The sequence below is a fragment of the Schistocerca nitens genome, chromosome 4 (genome assembly GCF_023898315.1).
Source record: "Schistocerca nitens isolate TAMUIC-IGC-003100 chromosome 4, iqSchNite1.1, whole genome shotgun sequence".
NCBI classification, from domain to species: Eukaryota; Metazoa; Arthropoda; class Insecta; order Orthoptera; family Acrididae; genus Schistocerca; species Schistocerca nitens.
The window spans coordinates 736,220,098-736,241,422 of NC_064617.1; the positions used below are offsets into that span (position 1 = coordinate 736,220,098).

The 21,325-nt window shown below is 40.8% G+C and overlaps 1 protein-coding gene across 1 annotated transcript in view; it reads right to left on the reverse strand.

Annotated features, from left to right (window-relative positions):
• LOC126252944 (corepressor interacting with RBPJ 1) overlaps positions 1-18,699 on the reverse strand; it is a 91,181-nt gene extending 72,482 nt beyond the window's left edge. The window contains exons 1-2 of the mRNA XM_049953953.1: positions 18,492-18,699; positions 17,790-17,884 (exon numbers count right to left, since the gene is read on the reverse strand). Coding sequence (XP_049809910.1) covers positions 17,790-17,884; positions 18,492-18,563 — 167 coding nt within the window. The 5' untranslated portion in view covers positions 18,564-18,699. The remainder of the gene's footprint in view (positions 1-17,789; positions 17,885-18,491) is intronic.
• Between the last annotated feature and the right edge of the window lie 2,626 nt (positions 18,700-21,325).

Consider the following 21,325-nt stretch of genomic DNA (forward strand, 5'->3'; position numbering starts at 1 on the left):
ACCTTCTAGAGCACGTTGGGTGGCACGGGATACATGCGGACGTGCATTGTCCTGTTGGAACAGCAAGTTCCCTTGCCGGTCTAGGAATGGTAGAACGATGGGTTCGATGACGGTTTGGATGTACCGTGCACTATTCAGTGTCCCCTCGACGATCACCAGTGGTGTACGGCCAGTGTAGGAGATCGCTCCCCACACCATGATGCCGGGTGTTGGCCCTGTGTGCCTCGGTCGTATGCAGTCCTGATTGTGGCGCTCACCTGCACGGCGCCAAACACGCATACGACCATCATTGGCACCAAGGCAGAAGCGACTCTCATCGCTGAAGACGACACGTCTCCATTCGTCCCTCCATTCACGCCTGTCGCGACACCACTGGAGGCGGGCTGCACGATGTTGGGGCGTGAGCGGAAGACGGCCTAACGGTGTGCGGGACCGTATCCCATCTTCATGGAGACGGTTGCGAATGGTCCTCGCCGATACCCCAGGAGCAACAGTGTCCCTAATTTGCTGGGAAGTGGCGGTGCGGTCCCCTACGGCACTGCGTAGGATCCTACGGTCTTGGCGTGCATCCGTGCGTCGCTGCGGTCCGGTCCCAGGTCGACGGGCACGTGCACCTTCCGCCGACCACTGGCGACAACATCGATGTACTGTGGAGACCTCACGCCCCACGTGTTGAGCAATTCGGCGGTACGTCCACCCGGCCTCCCGCATGCCCACTATACGCCCTCGCTCAAAGTCCGTCAACTGCACATACGGTTCACGTCCACGCTGTCGCGGCATGCTACCAGTGTTAAAGACTGCGATGGAGCTCCGTATGCCACGGCAAACTGGCTAACACTGACGGCGGCGGTGCACAAATGCTGCGCAGCTAGCGCCATTCGACGGCCAACACCGCGGTTCCTGGTGTGTCCGCTGTGCCGTGTGTGTGATCATTGCTTGTACAGCCCTCTCGCAGTGTCCGGAGCAAGTATGGTGGGTCTGACACACCGGTGTCAATGTGTTCTTTTTTCCATTTCCAGGAGTGTATGTTGCAATGTCAGCAGGACAATGTATGGCATTCTATCCAGAGGGAATCCTGGTTGCAGAGGTCTAGGCTGATCATTTGAGAGGTTGCATTGATGGCATAGTATTTTTGCTATCATTAGATTGCTAGATTTCTACATCGTTGACTTTGGTTGCTAAATATGTTTTCATGGTTTTATTTATTTTTTATTGCATGGTATGTGTGTTTATGTGCATACTGGATATTTCTTGTATTGTATATCAACATAGGTTTCAATGCAATTTTTAATGAAGTTTTGGGCTGTAATGTTAGTTGTTGGTAATTATTTTGGATTGTGAGAAGTAGGTATCACGGAATTTGTTTTACCTACAGTGGTCAGCTTAAGTTTTCAACATTAATTACATGGGAGAGTTTTGGTCTTGTAGTACTGTGGATTTCGTTTTAGCTATATAGGTCAACCCCCCCATGAACAATGGACCTTGCCGTTGGTGTGGAGGCTTGCGTGCCTCAGCGATACAGATGGCCGTACCGTAGGTGCAACCACAACAGAGGGGTATCTGTTGAGAGGCCAGACAAACATGTGGTTCCTGAAGAGGGGCAGCAGCCTTTTCAGTAGTTGCAGGGGCAACAGTCTGGATGATTGACTAATCAGGCCTTGTAACATTAACCAAAACGGCCTTGCTGTGCTGGTACTGCGAAGGGCTGAAAGCAAGGGGAAACTACGGCCGTAAATTTTCCCGAGGACATGCAGCTTTACTGTATGATTGAATGATGATGGCGTCCTCTTGGGTAAAATATTCCGGAGGTAAAATAGTCCCCCATTCGGATCTCCGGGCGGGGACTATTCAAAAGGATGTCGTTATCAGGAGAAAGAAAACTGGCGTTCTACGGATCGGAGTGTGGAATGTCAGATCACTTAATCGCGCAGGTAGGTTAGAAAATTTAAAAAGGGAAATGGATAGGTTAAAGTTATAGTGGGAATTAGTGAAGTTCGGTGGCAGGAGGAACATGACTTTTGGTCAGGCAAATACAGGGTTATAAATACAAAGTCAAATAGGGGTAATGCAGGAGTAGGTTTGATAATGAATAAAAAAATAGGAGTGCTGGTTAGCTACTACAAACAGCATAGTGAACGCATTATTGTGGCCAAGATAGACACAAAGCCCATGCCTACTACAGTAGTACAAGTTTATATGCCAACTAGCTCTGCAGATGATGAAGAAATTGATCAAATGTATGATGAGATAAAAGAAATTATTCAGGTAGTGAAGGGAGACGAAAATTTAATAGTCATGGGAGACTGGAATTCGTCAGTAGGAAAAGGGAGAGAAGGAAACATAGTAGGTGAATATGGATTGGGGGGAAGAAATGAAAGAGGAAGCCGCCTTGTAGAATTTTGCACAGAGCATAACTTAATCATAGCTAACACTTGGTTCAAGAATCATAAGAGAAGGTTGTATACCTGGAAGAATCCTGGAGATACTAAAAGGTATCAGATAGTTTATATAATGGTAAGACAGAGATTTAGGAACCCGGTTTTAAATTGTAAGACATTTCCAGGGGCAGATGTGGATTCTGACCACAATCTATTGTTTATGAACTGCAGATTGAAACTGAAGAAACTGCAAAAAGGTGGGAATTTAAGGAGGTGGGACCTGGATAAACTGAAAGAACCAGAGGTTGTACAGAGTTTCAGGGAGAGCATAAGGGAACAATTGACAGGAAAGGGGGAAAGAAATACAGTAGAAGAAGAATGGGTAGCTCTGAGGGATGAAGTAGTGAAGGCAGCAGAGGATCAAGTAGGTAAAAAGACGAGGGCTAATAGAAATCCTTGGGTAACAGAAGAAATATTGAATTTAATTGATGAAAGGAGAAAATATAAAAATGCAGTAAATGAAGCAGGCAAAAAGGAATACAAACGTCTCAAAAATGAGATCGACAGGAAGTGCAAAATGGCTAAGCAGGGACGGCTAGAGGACAAATTTAAGGATGTAGAGGCTTATCTCACTAGGGGTAAGATAGATACCGCCTACAGGAAAATTAGAGAGACATTTGGAGAGAAGAGAACCACTTGTATGAATATCAAGAGCTCAGATGGCAACCCAGTTCTAAGCAAAGAAGGGAAGGCAGAAAGGTGGAAGGAGTATATAGAGGGTTTATACAAGGCCGATGTACTTGAGGACAATATTATGGAAATGGAAGAGGATGTAGATGAAGATGAAATGGGAGATATGATACTGCGTGAAGAGTTTGACAGAGCACTGAAAGACCTGAGTCGAAACAAGGCCCCGGGAGTAGACAACATTCCATTAGAACTACTGATGGCCTTGGGAGAACCAGTCCTGACAAAACTCTACCATCTGGTGAGCAAGATGTACGAGACAGGCGAAATACCCACAGACTTCTGTGTGTATGTTTGTGTTTGTTTGCGTGTCTGTCGACCTGTCAGCACTTTCATTTGGTAAGTCACATCATCTTTGTTTTTAGATATATATATAATAATTCCAATCCCAAAGAAAGCAGGTGTTGACAGATGTGAAAATTACCGAACTATCAGTTTAATAAGTCACAGCTGCAAAATACTAACGCGAATTCTTTACAGACGAATGGAAAAACTAGTAGAAGCCGACTTCGGGAAGATCAGTTTGGATTCCATAGAAATGTTGGAACACGTGAGGCAATACTAACCTTACAACTTATCTTAGAAGAAAGATTAAGAGAAGGCAAACCTACGTTTCTAGCATTTGTAGACTTAGAGAAAGCTTTTGACAACGTTAACTGGAATACTCTCTTTCAAATTCTGAAGGTGGCAGGGGTAAAATACAGGGAGTGAAAGGCTGTTTACAATTTGTACAGAAACCAGATGACGAGTCGAGGGACATGAAAGGGAAGCAGTGGTTGGGAAGGGAGTAAGACAGGGTTGTAGCCTCTCCCCGATGTTATTCAATCTGTATATTGAGCAGTAAAGGAAACAAAAGAAAAATTCGGAGTAGGTATTAAAATCCATGGAGAAGAAATAAAAACTTTGAGGTTCGCCGATGACATTGTAATTCTGTCAGAGACAGCAAAGGACTTGGAAGAGCAGTTGAACGGAATGGATGGTGTCTTGAAGGGAGGATATAAGATGAACATCAACAAAAGCAAAACAAGGATAATGGAATGTAGTCAAATTAAGTCGGGTGACGTTGAGGGTATTAGATTAGGAAATGAGACACTTAAAGTAGTAAAGGAGTTTTGCTATTTGGGGAGCAAAATAACTGATGATGGTCGAAGTAGAGAGGATATGAAATGTAGACTGGCAATGGCAAGGATATCGTTTCTGAAGAAGAGAAATTTGTTAACATCAAGTATAGATTTAAGTGTCAGGAAGTCGTTTCTGAAAGTATTTGTATGGAGTGTAGCCATGTATGGAAGTGAAACATGGACGATAACCAGTTTGGACGAAGAGAATAGAAGCTTTCGAAATGTGGTGCTACAGAAGAATGCTGAAGATAAGGTGGGTAGATCACGTAACTAATGAGGAGGTATTGAATAGGATTGGGGAGAAGAGAAGTTTGTGGCACAAATTGACTAGAAGAAGGGATCGGTTGGTAGGACATGTTTTGAGGCATCAAGGGATCTCAAATTTAGCATTGGAGGGCAGTGTGGAGGGTAAAAATCGTAGAGGGAGACCAAGAGATCAATACACTAAGCAGATTCAGAAGGATGTAGGTTGCAGTAGGTACTGGGAGATGAAGAAGCTTGCACAAGATAGAGTAGCATGGAGAGCTGCATCAAACCAGTCTCAGGAATGAAGACCACAACAACAACAACATATAGGTCAAGTGAACTATTAAATACTGGATTTGTCAAGTTGTCTGTGGTTTTGTGCTAGTGTGGATTTTGTTTCTGCTATATAGGTCAATACAAATTTCCTGTACTGGCTATTGGAGCTATGTCTGAAGTCATGGCATTATACACTCCATTTGAGCTATACAGGCCACGTGAAATTCTCAGTCCTATGTTTTGGAGCTATGTTTGGGTTTATGGACTTACTTTGAGCTGTACTGAATAAATGAAATTTCTGATACCAGTTTTTGATCAGGTTTGTTATTGTTGTTTTGTTGATTCCTGAGGGTTTCATTTGACTGATTTTTGTGTTAGTGTTTGTTCCAGTATGTCTTCAATATTAGGCACTTGTCGTGTATTTAGTTCATCCCAGCCAATGAAGCCCAATTCCCACAGTTGTCCCATTAGTTTCGCATTATTTCTGCAATCACACTTCATATTATTTGTGTCTGTTCACACGTGTAATGAGTGGTGATGTCGTCGTCGTCATCATCATACGTACCTCTGTATAAACACAAGTCATTGTTTAACGTTGCTACCAAAAATATCGAAAACTTCTCGACTGATTTACTTAAAAATTTAACACACTACTCTACTGAATATTTGGATGGACATATATTATACATATAATACATAGAAATATATGTTATATACAGGATGTTACAAAAAGGTACGGCCAAACTTTCAGGAAACATTCCTCACACACAAAGAAAAAAAATATTTTATGTGGACATGTGTCCGGAAACGCTTACTTTCCATGTTAGAGCTCATTTTATTACTTCTCTTCAAATCACATTAATCATGGAATGGAAACGCACAGCAACAGAATGTATTAGCGTGACTTCAAACACTTTGTTACAGGAAATGTTCAAAATGTGCTCCGTTAGCGAGGATACATGCATCCACCCTCCGACGCATGGAATCCTTGATGCGCTGATGCAGCCCTGGAGAATGGCGTATTGTATCACAGCCGTCCACAATACGAGCACGAGGAGTCTCTACATTTGGTACCGGGGTTGCGTAGACAAGAGCTTTCAAATGCCCTCATAAATAAAGTCAAGAGGGTTGAGGTCAGGAGAGCGTGGAGGCCGTGGAATTGGTCCGCCTCTACCAATCCATCGGTCACCGAATCTGTTGTTGAGAAGCGTACGAACACTTCGACTTAAATGTGCAGATGCTCCATCGTTCATGAACCACATGTTGTGTCGTACTTGTAATGGCACATGTTCTAGCAGCACAGGTAGAGTATCCCGTATGAAATCGTGATAACGGGCTCCATTGAGTGTAGGTGGACGACGAAACTAAAATGAGCTCTAACATGGAAATTAAGCGTTTCCAGACACATGTCCACATAACATATTTTCTTTATTTGTGTGTGAGGAATGTTTCCTGAAAGTTTGGCCGTACCTTTTTGTAACACCCTGTATAAAGGAAAAATCTTGTTACCACAAATCTAAAAAAGAACTTGACTGATTTGTTTTAAATTTGTACACAATATCTAAGGAACACCTGAACAGACACAGATTAAATATTTGTTTAGTTTATATAATATATAAATATACATGTCTCTGAAAGCTCGTGGCCAATTAAGTTCAAATTTGTACATGATACTGTAATGAGCATTTGGTCAGACACAGGCTACACGTTTTTTTAAAAAAAAACACACACACACACACACACACACACACACACACACACACACACACAGGGGGGGGGGGGGAGAGAGAGAGAGAGAGAGAGAGAGAGAGAGAGAGAGAGAGAGAGAGAGAGACTGCTGGGGGGGGGGGGGGGGGATGGATAGAGAGATGGGGTAGGAGGTGATGAGCAGAGAGAGGAAGGAAGAAAAAGAAAGAGATGGTCAAAGATAGGGGGAGAAGGAAACCGGAAGGGATTTGCAGTGTATATCCAATTCCCATAATTATTAAGCAATTGTGAAGCATTGCTGGGTATATTAGTGTTATATAACCTTGAAATATGATTACATGTCATTTTCATGACATTACAGGGAAAAGGTAACTGCAACTGTCAGTTTTGCCATTTTCTTCCATTCGCCAGTTTTATCATTTTCTTCCATTCACTGTGTTAGTTTTGCCAATACATGACCAAACTGCCACTATGAACTCCATCTAGGCCTCGAGCTACACTACAGGTCAGTCCGTCAGCTCATCTAGTACGAAACTCCATAACCAACTATAAAATATTATATATAACAGGAAATGTGCTGACTGTTTGATTCATCACTGCCTAGCCCAAACTGCTAAAAACAGAAACCTGAAATTTGGAGAGGGTGTTGATCTTATGCCACAGGCACCATTTAATAAGGGATATAGTTGTTATTAGGGCAATTTTGAAGCTAGAACTATGAAAACTGGTATCTGGTTTCTTGTTAAAAAAAGACAAAAAAATATGATTTAGTGTTTTGGAAATTCAACCCCTAGGTGTTTTATGAAAGTATCTTATTATGAAGGCATTATCAAAACTAAATCTATGAAAATTTATATTTGGTTTCTCATAGAAACAACAAAAATTTGAAATTTAACCCCCAAGGTTGGGTGTAATGGGGATGAAAGTTTTCATGAAAATATTTCATTATCTCAATTAGAAATAAAGAAATATGTGTATATGGGAAAAGACCTCGAGGGCGCCCAAGAACACGGTGGAAAATGGGAGTGAGAATATCTGTTGAAAGGAGAGGTGTGACCTGGCAGCAAGTGGAGGAAGAAAAGTGGTGGGAGGACCGAGCCAAATGGAGAGGACTCGTCAGCACCCAGACCCGGCAGTAGCTGGAGCAGGATTCGGATATAGATAGATAGATGTGTATAAGGGAATTCAAATTTCTATGGTAACATCACCACAATAATTTAAAAAGGCAGGATTAACAAAAACTTTCAACTCCAGCTACCAGAATCACTTTGTTGGAGGAAGTATATTCGGAAAACACCATGCTTCTACAGCTTTAGCTAGACAATGCAGTCTACACAAGTGAAGCAGTGGGCACTACACCAGTTCATAATAATCATACCAGTAAAAGTTATTCTGGCGCTCTGCATATCAAGAACAAATGTAATCAATTCATATCTTCTTACAAAAGAAGATTCAGTGATTCTCATTGGCTACCAGATAGTATGATCCATTTGCCTACAACCCACACGAACGAACTGCCAACATCAGTACACAACCCAAGAGCCACTGACACTGTAAGTGTACATCAGCCTTTTCATATGTATCTAAAATCAGCAGTTTTTTGACATTGGTGTTACAAAACATGAAATGTCACCAATTCATCTAAGAAGATGTAATTAAAGAAATAAGAAACGATTAAACATTATTACAGCTGCATTCCAGAATTACAGTACATGTAATATTAGTCACAAATCCATAGCCAAATAAACCTAATAACAAGAATGTCAGCTGTATATTACATACAATGAGTAGCATAAAACCACATACAAAATTTCAGTAGCATCATCAGTGTTGTACAATTATATTAACAATATATAAATAAAAACAACATTATAACAATGAAAATAATCAATTTTTGACAATACAATGTAATTGAATGGATAAAAAAAACGTACTCCCCACGCGGTGGCAAGACAACACAAATATAAAAAAGGTTTTACATATGCAAGCTTTCGGATCCAGTGGCTCCTTCCTCTGGCAGAAGGGTTGAAGGGGAAGGAAGAGGAGTGAAGGGAAAGGACTGGTGAGGTTTAGGAACAGGGACAGAGTTCAGAAATATCACCCAGAACCCTAGGACAGAGAAGACTTACCAGACAGAAACCACCCAGTAAGTCCCCCCTGACCCGGGGCTCTGGATGACTTTTCTGAACTCCACCCCTTTTCCGAAATGTCTCCAGTCCTTTTCCTTCACCCCTCTTCCTTCCCCTTGAACCCTTCTGCCAGAGGAAGGAGCCACTGGATTCAAAAGCTTGCAAACCTAAAACCTATTTTTATACGTGTGTTGTCCTGCTGCCGCTTGGTGAGTAGATTTTTTTTTATCTATTTAAAAACAGTGTTACAACACACACAAGTGCAATAGTCCAGCTGAGGAGAGGAAATTGAGGATATGGGAAAGGAGTGAGGTTTGCTTAATGGTGTTTACAGATACATATTGATGGTAGGCAATGAAAACCTCGTAACACAATCTGTCTGTCTGAAAATTCGCACAATTTCAGTAACCAGTAACTCCATCATGAAAGGGGGATTTGAGAGTGCATAGATTTCTCTAATTAGTCTATAACTAGGCTTCTACTATATAGTTATACATGTAGCACTTAATATTATTTTTTTAATAAGCTGGCTTTGCTTCACCAGAAAAATTTAACAAAATCGAGTTACAAGGTTTTCATTGCTTACCATCGATATGCTACTCATTTAACTCTACAACAATGATGAAATAAGTGGGGCTTTATATGTGGATTTTATACTCCTCACTGTATGTAATACACAGGTGACATTTCTGTATTTGGTTTAGTTAGTTATAAAATTGTAACTAATGCCATTCTATTATATTTCAGGAATGAAGCATGTAATTATCCCTCTTCCTTGTGCCATGAAGGGAGATCTATGCATAACGCACAGATATACGTTATCAATATAAACTTGTAGAGGTCAAGAGGAATGTCTAATATGAGTCATCGCCTTTGGCCAGCGATGTAATGTTAATGGCTGCTGTCGTGTCACCTTTTCATGCATACATTCACTGTTTTAAATAAATAAAAATAAAAAAGACTGGGTGTGATGACAGACTGATCTGTAGCCTTGCCCAAGGTGTAGGTTAGGCTGGAAGGTAACTGTTTGGTTGTGAGTGATGAAACCAATGAACGTGATACTGAGAAAACAGGGTTGTGGTGACAGAATTAACTGTAGCTTAGCCTGATTGAAAAGAAAAATCTGCAATAATGTCACATTACAGTTGCCACATTGTTTACAGCATTTCTCACATTTTTCCTGTCACTGCTCAAAACCAACAACTTGTATCGAACATTCCTCTATATCCAACCTGTAGCACCTTTGTTAATTGTTTTGAGTTATCAGTTTTCTGCCTGGTTTGATGCGATCTCCAATGAATTCATCTCCTCTGATAACTCTTCATCACAGTATCACCTGCAACATACATCCTCAATTATTTGCTGGATGTATTCCAGCCTCAGTTTACGTCCACGTTTTTACTCTCTACAGCTCGCTCTAGTACCCTGGAAGTTATTCCGTGATGTCTTGACAGATGTCCTCCTATCTGTCCCTTCTTCTTGTCAGTATTTTCCATGTATTCCTTTCCTCGCCGATATTCCGGAGAACCTCCTCATTCCTTATGTTATCAGTACACCCAATTTTCAACATTCTTCTATTGCACCACATCTCAAATGCTTCAATTCTCTTCTTTTCCTGTTTTTCCACAGTCCATCTTTCACTACCATACAATGTTGAGCTCCAAATACACATTCTCAGAAACTTCTTCCTCAAATTAAGCCCTGTGTTTGACTCTAGTAGACTTCTCTTGGTCAGGAATGCCATTTTTTGCCTCGCTACTCTGTTTTTATGTCCTCCTTGCTCTGACGATCGTAAGTTATTTTCCTGCTTAGCTGGCAGAATTCTGTAACTTCATCCACTTCATGACCATCAATCCTGATGTTAAGTTTCTCGCTGTTCTCATTTCTGCTACATCTCATTACCTTTGTCTTTCTTCGATTTACTCTCAACCCACATTCTTTATTCATTACACTGTTCATTTTGGTCAGCAAATCCTGTAATTCATCTTCATTTACACTGAGGATAGTGATGTTATCAGTGAATCTTATCACTGATGCCCTTTCACCTAGAATTTTCATTCCACTCTTGAACCTTTCTTTTATTTTTGTCATTGCTTCTTCAATGTACAGACTTAACACTAGAGTTGAAAGACTACATCCCTGTCTTACACCATTTTTAATCTGAGCACACACCCTTGGTTTTCCACTGTTATTGTTCCCTCTTGGCTCTGGATCATATTTTATATTACCCTTATTCCACAGTGGCTTACACCTACTTTTCTCAGAATTTCAAATATCTTACACCATTTGTGATTGTCAAATGATTTTTCCAAGTTGACAAATCCAATGAACATGTCTTGATTCTTCTTTAGTCTGCTTCCATTACAACCCTCAATGTCAGACTTGTCTCTCTGGTGCCTTTATCTTTCCTAAAGCCAATCTGATCGCCATCTAATACATTCTCAATTTTCTTTTCCATTCATCTATATATTATTCTTGTCAGCAACTTGGAGCACGAGCTGTTAAAATGACTGTGATAATTCTCACACTTGTAGGCTCTTACAATCTTTGGAATTGTGTGGATGATATTTTTCCAAAAGTCAGATGGTATATTGTGAGACACACACAACTCACATGCCACGTCATGACTTGTAGAATGTTGGCAAGATGGCGTCGAGTGAACATTTTTTGTTTAGTGATGTCTCAGTTTCTTTAAAAAGCGATTGTGAAGTTTGTAAAATTTGCGTGAAGAAGGTCAAAAGAGGTATCCTGTGTGCCGACTGCAGGTACTGGTACCCCGATAAATGTGTCAAAGTCAATTTGAAATACAATCCAGGAAATTGAAATAAGAACACCGTGAATTCATTGTCCCAGGAAGGGGAAACTTCATTGACACATTCCTGGGGTCAGATACATCACATGATCACACTGACAGAACCACAGGCACATAGACACAGGCAACAGAGCATGCACAATGTCGGCACTAGTACAGTGTATATCCACCTTTCGCAGCAATGCAGGCTGCTATCCTCCCATGGAGACGATCGTAGAGATGCTGGATGTAGTCCTGTGGAACGGCTTGCCATGCCATTTCCACCTGGCACCTCAGTTGGACCAGCGTTCATGCTGGACGTGCAGACCGCGTGAGACGACGCTTCATCCTGTCCCAAACATGCTCAATGGGGGACAGATCCGGAGATCTTGCTGGCCAGGGTAGTTGACTTACACCTTCTAGAGCACGTTGGGTGGCACGGGATACATGCGGACGTGCATTGTCCTGTTGGAACAGCAAGTTCCCTTGCCGGTCTAGGAATGGTAGAACGATGGGTTCGATGACGGTTTGGATGTACCGTGCACTATTCAGTGTCCCCTCGACGATCACCAGTGGTGTACGGCCAGTGTAGGAGATCGCTCCCCACACCATGATGCCGGGGTGTTGGCCCTGTGTGCCTCGGTCGTATGCAGTCCTGATTGTGGCGCTCACCTGCACGGCGCCAAACACGCATACGACCATCATTGGCACCAAGGCAGAAGCGACTCTCATCGCTGAAGACGACACGCCTCCATTCGTCCCTCCATTCACGCCTGTCGCGACACCACTGGAGGCGGGCTGCACGATGTTGGGGCGTGAGCGGAAGACGGCCTAACGGTGTGCAGGACCGTAGCCCAGCTTCATGGAGATGGTTGCGAATGGTCCTCGCCGATACCCCAGGAGCAACAGTGTCCCTAATTTGCTGGGAAGTGGCGGTGCGGTCCCCTACGGCACTGCGTAGGATCCTACGGTCTTGGCGTGCATCCGTGCGTCGCTGCGGTCCGGTCCCAGGTCGACGGGCACGTGCACCTTCCGCCGACCACTGGCGACAACATCGATGTACTGTGGAGACCTCACGCCCCACGTGTTGAGCAATTCGGCGGTACGTCCACCCGGCCTCCCGCATGCCCACTATATGCCCTCGCTCAAAGTCCGTCAACTGCACATACGGTTCACGTCCACGCTGTCGCGGCATGCTACCAGTGTTAAAGACTGCGATGGAGCTCCGTATGCCACGGCAAACTGGCTGACACTGACGGCGGCAGTGCACAAATGCTGCGCAGCTAGCGCCATTCGACGGCCAACACCGCGGTTCCTGGTGTGTCCGCTGTGCCGTGCGTGTGATCATTGCTTGTACAGCCCTCTCGCAGTGTCCGGAGCAAGAATGGTGGGTCTGACACACCGGTGTCAATGTGTTCTTTTTTCCATTTCCAGGAGTGTATATAAAAGACGAACATGACTGGATATGCCAACAGTGCTTCGTAAGTGCTGCGGAAAACGAAATAACGAACACGCTAAAGACAAAAGGAAAAATAATAGGCGTGTTAAGAGATGATTTGGTGTCAATCAATACAAAATATCAAGAACTTCTGAGGAAATATCAAGAGCTGGAAACTAAATATAAAGCAGTGGATCGGAATTATCGCCTAACTCAAGACAATGCCGTTGTTAATAGTCATTCTGAGCAGAAAATGTGTGCCGAAAAAAAACAAACAAGCAAGAACTACATGTAAGTACAGCCCCAGTGATACCATTATCAAACAAATTCTCAGTACTAGTTGCGGATTGTGGTAACACAACAATCATAATCGAACCAGAAAGTAATCACAAAACTCCCACTAAAGAACCAAAACAGAACTTGCCAACCTTAAGAAGCACCAGAGGGTTCTTTCTGTATACCGACAGTCATGGAAAAGGTCTATCCAAACGTTTTCGGGAAATTGTATGCCTTCAAAGCATTCAGTTTTCGCGAAAATCAAGCCTGGTGCAATGTTAAATGCAGTGGTGGAGAATATTACAACACAAAAAAGTCAACTGAACAAAGCCACTCACGTTGTGATTACTGGCAGCGGCAACGACGTATACAAAAACAAAAGCAAGACAGACCTGCGATGCTTCTGTAACATATTACCAAAACTATTTCAAACAAACATTGTCATCACAAACGTGCCAGTGCGACATGATTTACCGCTGTGGTCATGTTTAAACAAAGAGATTCGACACTACAATTCCGAGCTAAAGAACTGGTGTGATAAATTTAGCCATGTACATTTGATAGACTTAAGTAAGATGAGTCGTGATGAATGCGAATTCCACTTAAACAGGAAAGGGAAGGCCAAGCTACTTTCCCACATAAGCAAACTGTGAGAGAAAGACAGTGTGGAGAAAGCTCCAACTGCTCTGGACTACAACCACGAGACTTTTTTAGAATAAAGGATTATAAGAAAAGTTTTCAGGGATGTATTTAGGATATGACAGTCCCATTCACGCAAAGAAAAGCCAGGCTGTGAAATAAGTGATCAGTCATTGCAGGTCAGTTCTCAAAAATCATTGTATGCAAAATGCCGTAAAAAGTGTAACTCAAACAACTTTGATTCGTGCAAGATGGTAAATAAACAAGAAGGGACAACACCCTTAAAGTTAATGCACTTAAATTTGCAATATCTCTGAAACAAACTAGACATTCTACAAATATTCATAGAGGAACACTCGCCACATATACTATATTATAGATTAGAAAGTTATACACTAGCAAATAGTCGTGGTGTGGCAGTTTATGTTAATAAGGATATAGAAGCTAAAAAAATTCCTTTCTGGAACACCACACCAAAGAAGGATCAACAGAAATGACAGGTATTGTAGTCCACAGTAATGATCTTAAGTTACCAAAGCAAAAAGCGATTGGAGTATATAGGCCACCAAAAGCTGATGTAATGCTGTTTATGGATAAACTCAGTAGTGTTGTTGGTCAGGCCGATTCTAATGACCTTACTTTATTAGGTGACTTTAATATAGATGCAAACTCAAATAGTATAGTAAACTTGAAACTCAGTGATGTACTGACCTCAATCTTGTAAATATAGTGAACTCTGACACCAGAGTGACGGACACATGTTCCACTAGAATAGATTATGCTATAATCAACAAAGATGTTATAGATAAGGTAAATTACAGTAACCTAGATTTTCCTTATTCTGACCACTTCTGTCAGGTGATAGAATACAAAAATTCAGTTGTGCCTAAAATACCAAAAATTGTGCTACAGAAACGAATGCTGAATTCCTCAAATATTAATGCTCTTAAAGACAAACTAATGAATGAGAAATGGGAGTCTGTGTACCAGGTAAAAGGGTCGGATAAGAAATGGAAGGAATTCTACTCAATACTACTGCAACATTATGAATATAGTTGTCCACTCAGAGAAATCCAGAAGGTAGTTAAACACTGTCAAAATGGAAGTAATCCTAGACTAAAACTCCCAACAAATCTGATTAGGCTCAGGCAGCAAGCACATGATCTAAACCAGCTTTATAAAGTTACTACTATGCAGGTTTTCAAGGAAAAATACAATAGGGCCAAGCAAACTTCTAAAACTGAAATTGTTAACCTAAGGTAGCAGATTACCAGCAAAACAATAAAAAAGTCTGACAACATAAGCAAAGCATCTTGGAAGCCGATTTACAAATACCAAAAAGGTACTCATACCATGTGGTGGCCTATAATTGAAGTGTCATGATGCTCTCTCCATCGGCAAAAGATTCTGGAATAGTCCCAAAATTACATTTCTGGTGAACAATCAACCCAATGCCATCTCACCCAGTGTACTGAATTTGAATTTGTGGAAGTGAATGAGCAAGAGGTTCACAGGGCAATATACATGCTAAAGAAAAAATTTTCGTCTGAATGGGATGGTGTATCCAGTGCTATTACTAAAGCGTGCTTAAAACAAATCTAAACCTCTTGCTCACCTGATTAATTGCAGCATTAGAGAAAACATGTATCCAACAGTTCTGAAAATGAGTGTAGTGAAACCAGTGTATAAAAAGTGAAGTAAGGAAGATGTTTCCAACTATAGACCAATATCATTAATTCCCACTTTCTCAGCTAAGTGTCTTTTTCACAAAACATAAACTGCTTGTAGATTCACAGCATGGTTTCAGAAAAGAGCTAAGTACAACCACAGCAGTTACACAATTCATCCATGAAGTTTACTGTCTGTTGGACCAGAAGATGCAGACTGCCAGTATATTTTTGGACCTGACAAGAGCATTTGATACGGTAAATCATAGGGTAGTTCTAAAAAAGCTAAAATCTTACAGTATTGGGGATCAAGCCATGAATCTTCTAACCATGTACCTGTTGAATCGTAAGCAAAGCACTAAATTGTCATACAAACTAGATAAGAAAATCATGAACTCCCAGTCCACCAGCGAACCTGTATTACAAGGTGTACCACAGGGCTCAATCATTGGATCCTTTCTCTTCCTTATATATATTAACAACATTGCACAACCCATTAACTCCCATATTGTAAGCTATGCAGATGACACGTCAATCTTATTCTATGGGAGTGAATCTAATGAGCTAGAATCTCTTGCTGGTAGTGATGTAATAGAAGTAACAAAATACTTCAATGATCAGGGACTCAAGGTGAATGTCACAAAATCTCAAGTACTGACATTTAAAACAGGCAGTTCTTGCCACAACAGTATGAATAGTGTGTGTAATATCTCTGCAACAGAAAATGGTAACTGTAAATTCCTGGGTGTGTATGTTGATGAAAATTTGCGGTGGACATGCCACATTAATTGTGTATGCGGAAAAGTCAGTAGTGCCATATATCTCCTCAGCCAGCTCGCAAAGATAGCTTCTAGCCAAGCACTGAAATTAGTATATTATGGAACACTTTACCCCTTTCTCAATTACGGAATTGAGCTATGGGGCTGTGCAGCTGATGTGCATTTAAAAAGAACACTACTACTACAGAAAAGAGCAATAAGACGTGTACACGGGATGGGACATAGAGATTATTTTTTATAAGTCAACCAACAGAAGCTTCATTCTTTTTCTCATGGTCACCTTCCCCATGGCAGTATCCTCCCAGAGATCCGAATGGGGGACTATTCCAGAATCTTTTGCCGATGGAGAGAGCATCATGACACTTCTTCTATTATAGGCCACCACATGGTATGAGTACACATTATGTGTCTTTAATGCAGTGGTTTCCATTGCCATCTGCATCCTCCTGCTGTTGATCAGTGCTGACTTCCTGCCTTTCAGGGTGGTTTCCCATCCCACAGGCAAGAGTGTACCCTGAACTCTTGTCTGCTCCCCCACCCCCTTTGACAAGGCCATTGGCTGAATTGGGGGCGACATCTTATGCCGGAAGTCTTTGTCCGCCATTGCTGATGGTTTTTATTTAAAATTTAGGTTGTGGTGCAGCTCAAACCGAGGACTGACGATGTTTTGATCACTAGTCAAAGGCGCTACCTCTGGACCATAATACTTGGCAATATATTTTAATACTATCAGAACAGCTGGTTTGGACTTCAGTCTGCATGTAGACATGATGAGAGAATAAATTATGATCATATATGGAATGATGTGGGCTCTCAGTGACTGCATGTTAAATATTCATTGAAGTTCTCCCACAGGTATACAACCCCAGAGCTACGATATTTTAGAAAATGTAAAAAAAAACGATTTTTCAAAATGTGTTGATTTTGTAGTGCACATTTTTCTGAAGAGTTTGGTGTATGAACATGCATGTTCGAGGAAATGTAATATACGGTATTTTCTTGTAAGTGTGCCAAAGTGCTGTTCCATGCCTCTTCCCACAGGAGTCTTCTATGGCATGTCACTGTATTTTGCTATGTGGAATTCAAATGTATATATTTTGTAATTGAAGCCATCAGGACAGTGGAAATTAAAATATCTTGTGGTTCCTCTCCTACCCCCAGTCAGTCAGTTTGACACCCTACCCACTTAGAAAAACTCATAAATTGTGACCAGGAGAATAAGAATGCTTCAGAAAATCTGCACTCTTTATTGCCTTTTAGCTATTAACTTTCTCTTTTGTGTGACATAATATTAAATATAAACAACATAAAACCAGTGCAGACAAGAGACAAGCAAGACAGTACACATTTCTTCAACCTGTAGGTCCCAGCAGTTTTTTCTCTCTAATCTTGCTACAACTTTACATGGCATGCTTTTCCTTCTGCGAAAGGGCAAATACCCCGATACACTGGGCAGACATTCTTGTACTTGCTGTGTTAAAATAAACATGTAAATTGGAATGTAATGAATACATACTAACAATAGGCCAGAACAGATTTACTTGTGACAATAAAAAGCGTTACACTGTTATTACATGTAAATTACATATTCTTACTTGTTGGTGTACAAATCTTGCTCCTTTTCATATTGTACTCTAAGTTCTTCTTGCTTTTTCTTATAAGAATCAGCTTTCTGTTCAGCCATCCATACCTGTAATTATAAAGTTACATCTTTTGAAGCAATAATTTAGGTACATGTGTCAATTCTATAAGCAATATACCGAAATGACAGTGTTATAGGTGGTTACATATTGAGCCAGATGCTTGTTGGAAATTATTGGCTGGATTAAATGAGGGCAGTAACAAGGTGCAACTATGCAATGACTTTTACATTATCTTTTGATATTTTCTGTTTTGTAATATACTTAAAATGGTAATGAATACAAAAGCAGTCAAATGTGGTATAATGCTTTAACTTCATGCAAACAAAACTGTGACACTGTATCTGCATTTCTAAATAAAGAATTTCTAAGATGCAGATAATTTGGTTTCATGTTCCATAGAAACTCTTCATGATAAATCGTTATGATGTTGAACGAGTGGATTTATATTCACATCACTGCATGCTGACCATCTCTAAACCTTTTTTAAAAATATACAAATGTGAGTTACTAATTTATATCCGCCACATTTTACACATTACAATGATATAAATTCTTCTACGGAACGCAAGAGGTTGTCAAGAATAACATACTATTTGTGGTATAACTCAGTTTCCGATAAACGAAATTGTTAGTGAAGTATCATAAAACGCTTACTCTCTTTAAGTTATCTCGAGAGGCGGGATGGAAAAACTTTTTACACATATAATTATTAAATCCTTTCCCCATCTTTTATTTGTGTTTGGCACTAACAATAGTCACAACAAACAATAAAAATACACAAAGTAAACACTTTTCCACAACCACTCTACTTGTCCTACTCCATTCTCCAAAATACTGAAGTTCAAAGGCCTGTGACAGCTGACAGCGATTGCACAGTTCGATATAATACATTCGAGTTACCAAACTATCGCTATCCATCACGATTATTGCACTGTGATTCGATAAAGTTTTGAGAGATATTTTTGATCTCATTTGAGAAAAGATTTTTTCTGGCTCAACTTTTTCGAGGAATTAGATGACGCTTTCGAGACTCTTAAACTAGCCATTAGCTCAAGCGAAATTCCATGGAATATGATAATAGGTACTCCCAAACTAAAATAAATATTTGTATTTTTTTGAATAATTTTGTAATATTTCATAACCTCGTGCTGCAGTTTCCATTAAAAATTTTCATCCTCAAATAGTCATTATTGGAAGCTTGTATGAAAGGGTTCCATATCGGATTTATCATTGCTTTTATCGAGTACTTTGACAAATCTCCATTGGGTCTGCGTAAGAACTCTGGACCCGCCATCTAACTTCAAACTTTGGGATGACTAGCACTTCTTGAGGAGAGTTTGTCGAAGGAAGGCTTTATTATACGCGGATACGTCATGCGGAGTGGAGTCATCTGGTTGAGAGTAGTATTTTCCGCGAAATTTACTTTCGTTGTTGCGTGGCAATCGTGGTTAGAATAGTGCACGTTGAACACGAGGATTAGTAGTGTGCTTCACACGTTGAGAAACGTTGACGTCCACGTCCTGAGGTCAGACGCTGTTTGTACTGTATGCCATAGGGAGCATGAGCTACTAAGATAAGTTCGTATAAAATTTTTCTGAACTACTGGTAATCTTTCAGGTGCAGCTGTCGTTTTTTGCGAAAGATTGGTAGTGAGATTTATTGTTGGTTTACAACTTTACAGTTTTTGCACGCAGTAGTTTAGTGACATGTATTTGCTTATCGTAAGAGCGCTTTTAGCTTCTGAGAGTTTTGAGTCTTGGTTGCACGAGTTGTAGATGCAAGCTGCATTGGAGGGAAGCGGAGACTGACGGTTTCTACCGTAAATACAATTGTAGCCTAATTTTTACGTAAGACACCAGCAGTAGCAACTTCTGCCTGTCATTTACGTTCCTGATGGCTTTTCTCCATGATGGAGTTTATGAAACCCGTGTGAATGAATAAATACAGAGAACTTAGTTCCCTGTGTAAGCCGAGTATAACAGTACTGGTGATATTGCGCAACAGATGGTAGCACTTTATTTTTTTCCCCCAAAATGAGGACACCTGCAACGCCACTGACCACGATTTTAGGATGGTTCTAGTCCGGATCTCCGTGAGAGGGCAGAATAGCGTATTACCGACGTCATATAGTACTTAGCGGTGCTAGATTTTTTTTTTTTCTCTCAGTAGCGTAGCCCAGGTAATCGATACTATCTTGTGACTTTTTTTGGTTTTAAATAAGAAAGTATGACTGCAGTAGAACAGTGACTATGGCGAAATCCAGACTAATGCCCTCAGGATTGCAGGATTAAACGCTTTAGCTTAATTTTATGTTTTCAGATAGCTGTATCGCACAGAAATAAACTGTTAAATGAAACTGGGAGGAAAGGCAAACTATCACAGCCAAGAAACATAGACATAAAAGCCCCTGTGAACGAGCAAACATGTTTCAAATGCGCTCTTTCCTAGCCAAAGCCCATACAAACCCTTACATGTATAATATTGTCAGTGGCGAGAATGGCCACAAATGCAAACAAAGTTGTCATGGCACTGACTTTGGCACTGTGTTGAAAGAAGAAAATAAGCTGCTGGTCCAGGGAATCGCTTAAAATGAGAAATTCCCCCATGAAAATCGGCTAAGGGAAATATTACTCTCATAAACCGACGATTACATCAACTTTTTTCGAGCGGACAATGGAACTTTTGCAAACATGTTAAGGCACTAGTAAAAGAGTAAACTTGTCGATCAAAATCGTTCTTATGTAGCCATGGAGGTGCGGAACAAACCCCTTACACGTAGAAAAAATGATCATCAATTGAATCTGAGTTTTGAAGCAGACACTTTTCATGTATGCTTATTTTGGCACTGGTAGGAATGACTACAAATGCATGTAAAGAGTTTCTTAACACCGACTCTGCCACTGCGTGTAAAGAAGAGGAAGAAAAAAGATGTTACTCCAGGGAAAGGTTTAAGAGAAAGAAGTATGAACATGAACCTGTTAATGGAAATGTTACACTTAAAACCGCGTGATTGCACCAGTTTCTGCAGATGGACAGTAAAGCGTTTAATAACTTGTTTAGAGCTACATCTCCCTCACACTGAAAATTTACCCTCATCTATTCTCCAATGACAGTTTATTAAAATATATACCACATCGCCTGTGAAAGAATCGGAGAACTTCAGTTTCTTTAATTTCATTGCATGCATGTTATGCACGAAATATTTTGTTCAGAACCTCATCCTCCGTAATATATGGCTGGAAAAGATGAGACCTCTAACATTTTGGTATTGGTCAGTGCTTTTTCTTTTTATCCTTGATAGTAATTTCCACAGTTGAGACTCACGATACAGTGAGATAAATTATAATAAAACAATTTTCACGAAATATCGACAGAAACAACGTCCGCCCTATTGCCAAACTTTTCTTCAATCAAAATTTCGGGACTCTCGTTTCCGACAACCGCATGATTGGCTATCGACTGATGTTGGCATTCGATACTGGCCTCTC